Raw genomic sequence first — 1,068 nt, 5'->3', positions numbered from 1 at the left:
CGAGCTTTACGCTACAGGGAGCGCACGCCATAAGACTGAATGGCTATAGACTCTTATCATCTCTCCTCCCCGTAAGATTGGCACAAATATCAAAAGTGAATTAAATCTACTGAATGTATGCAATAGTAATGGGATTCATATTCTGGGCTTTACCGAAGTACTCCCGCATATTTCTAGAATCTTGAACAGTGCCGTCGGAAAGCTTGTAAGTAGAATCGCCAAGTACTTGTTGAACCAGTAGAGGGCCTCTCCATGAAGGAGTAAGGGGGTCGACGTTACGGACCCACTTCATCACGGAGTCACCAACCTTGAATAGACGTCGTCGTGCGACTTGTCGAGTGTAGGTTGATGGACTGATACGCGAGAGAGCATCAGCACGCATCTTCTCCATTACGTTGAGAGTGCTGTTGACCATTCTCTGTCGTTCTCGATCACGACGTCGAGCCTCGAAACGGACAGAATCCTCGTCGATAGTGTTGCTGACGTCTTCAAACCGTCTTGAAAAGGGCGTTAGAGCGTCGAAACCGTAGAATAGCTCTTGAGGACTGTAGCCATATGTAGATCGGGTGTTGATCCTCCGCTGAGCTTTCGTGACATAGGCCGGCCACGATTCAGGATGTTCAGCACAGAGGGCCTTCAATGACTTCTTGAGACCAGAGTGTTGACGTTCTAATAGGGCATTGCGATGGGGGCTAGCGACAGGGATACATCTCAAGGTAGCACCTATGCTGGCAACCCAGGCGCGGAAGTAAACACCAGTGAAATAGCGGGCATTGTCGACTGTGAAGACTCGTGGGACTCCGACCTGATCGATCAGCCTTGCTTCGAGGATACCAGTGATGGTCTTGCTGGTGATGTCGGGAGTTGGAAAGAACCAACAATAACCGCTGCAACAGTCCATGCATGATATGATGAACTTGAAGGGGTGGGAGAAGGATTCCGACACAGGCAGAGGACCGACAATATCAAGGAAGCAACAGTCGAGGATCTTCATAGGCCTTGAAGTACTTCTCAATGGGGGACCGATGGGGTTAACGTTGCCCCGACGGCCGGCTGAGAACTGGCATG

The 1,068-nt window shown here is 50.2% G+C and overlaps 1 protein-coding gene across 1 annotated transcript; it reads right to left on the bottom strand.

Annotated features, from left to right (window-relative positions):
• Positions 1–106: 106 nt before the first annotated feature.
• On the bottom strand, positions 107–994 carry Pmar_PMAR029080 (retrovirus polyprotein, putative; the record flags this gene model as incomplete). Its single annotated transcript, XM_002782046.1, has 1 exon — positions 107–994. One exon carries the CDS (start codon positions 992–994, stop codon positions 107–109), a length of 888 nt encoding a protein of 295 aa, XP_002782092.1.
• Positions 995–1,068: the final 74 nt, after the last annotated feature.

The sequence above is a fragment of the Perkinsus marinus genome (genome assembly GCF_000006405.1).
Source record: "Perkinsus marinus ATCC 50983 genomic scaffold scf_1104296940286, whole genome shotgun sequence".
NCBI lineage: Eukaryota > Perkinsozoa > Perkinsida > Perkinsidae > Perkinsus > Perkinsus marinus.
Note: the sequence above shows the minus strand (reverse complement) of the source record. Positions and strands in the feature narration are given on the sequence as shown.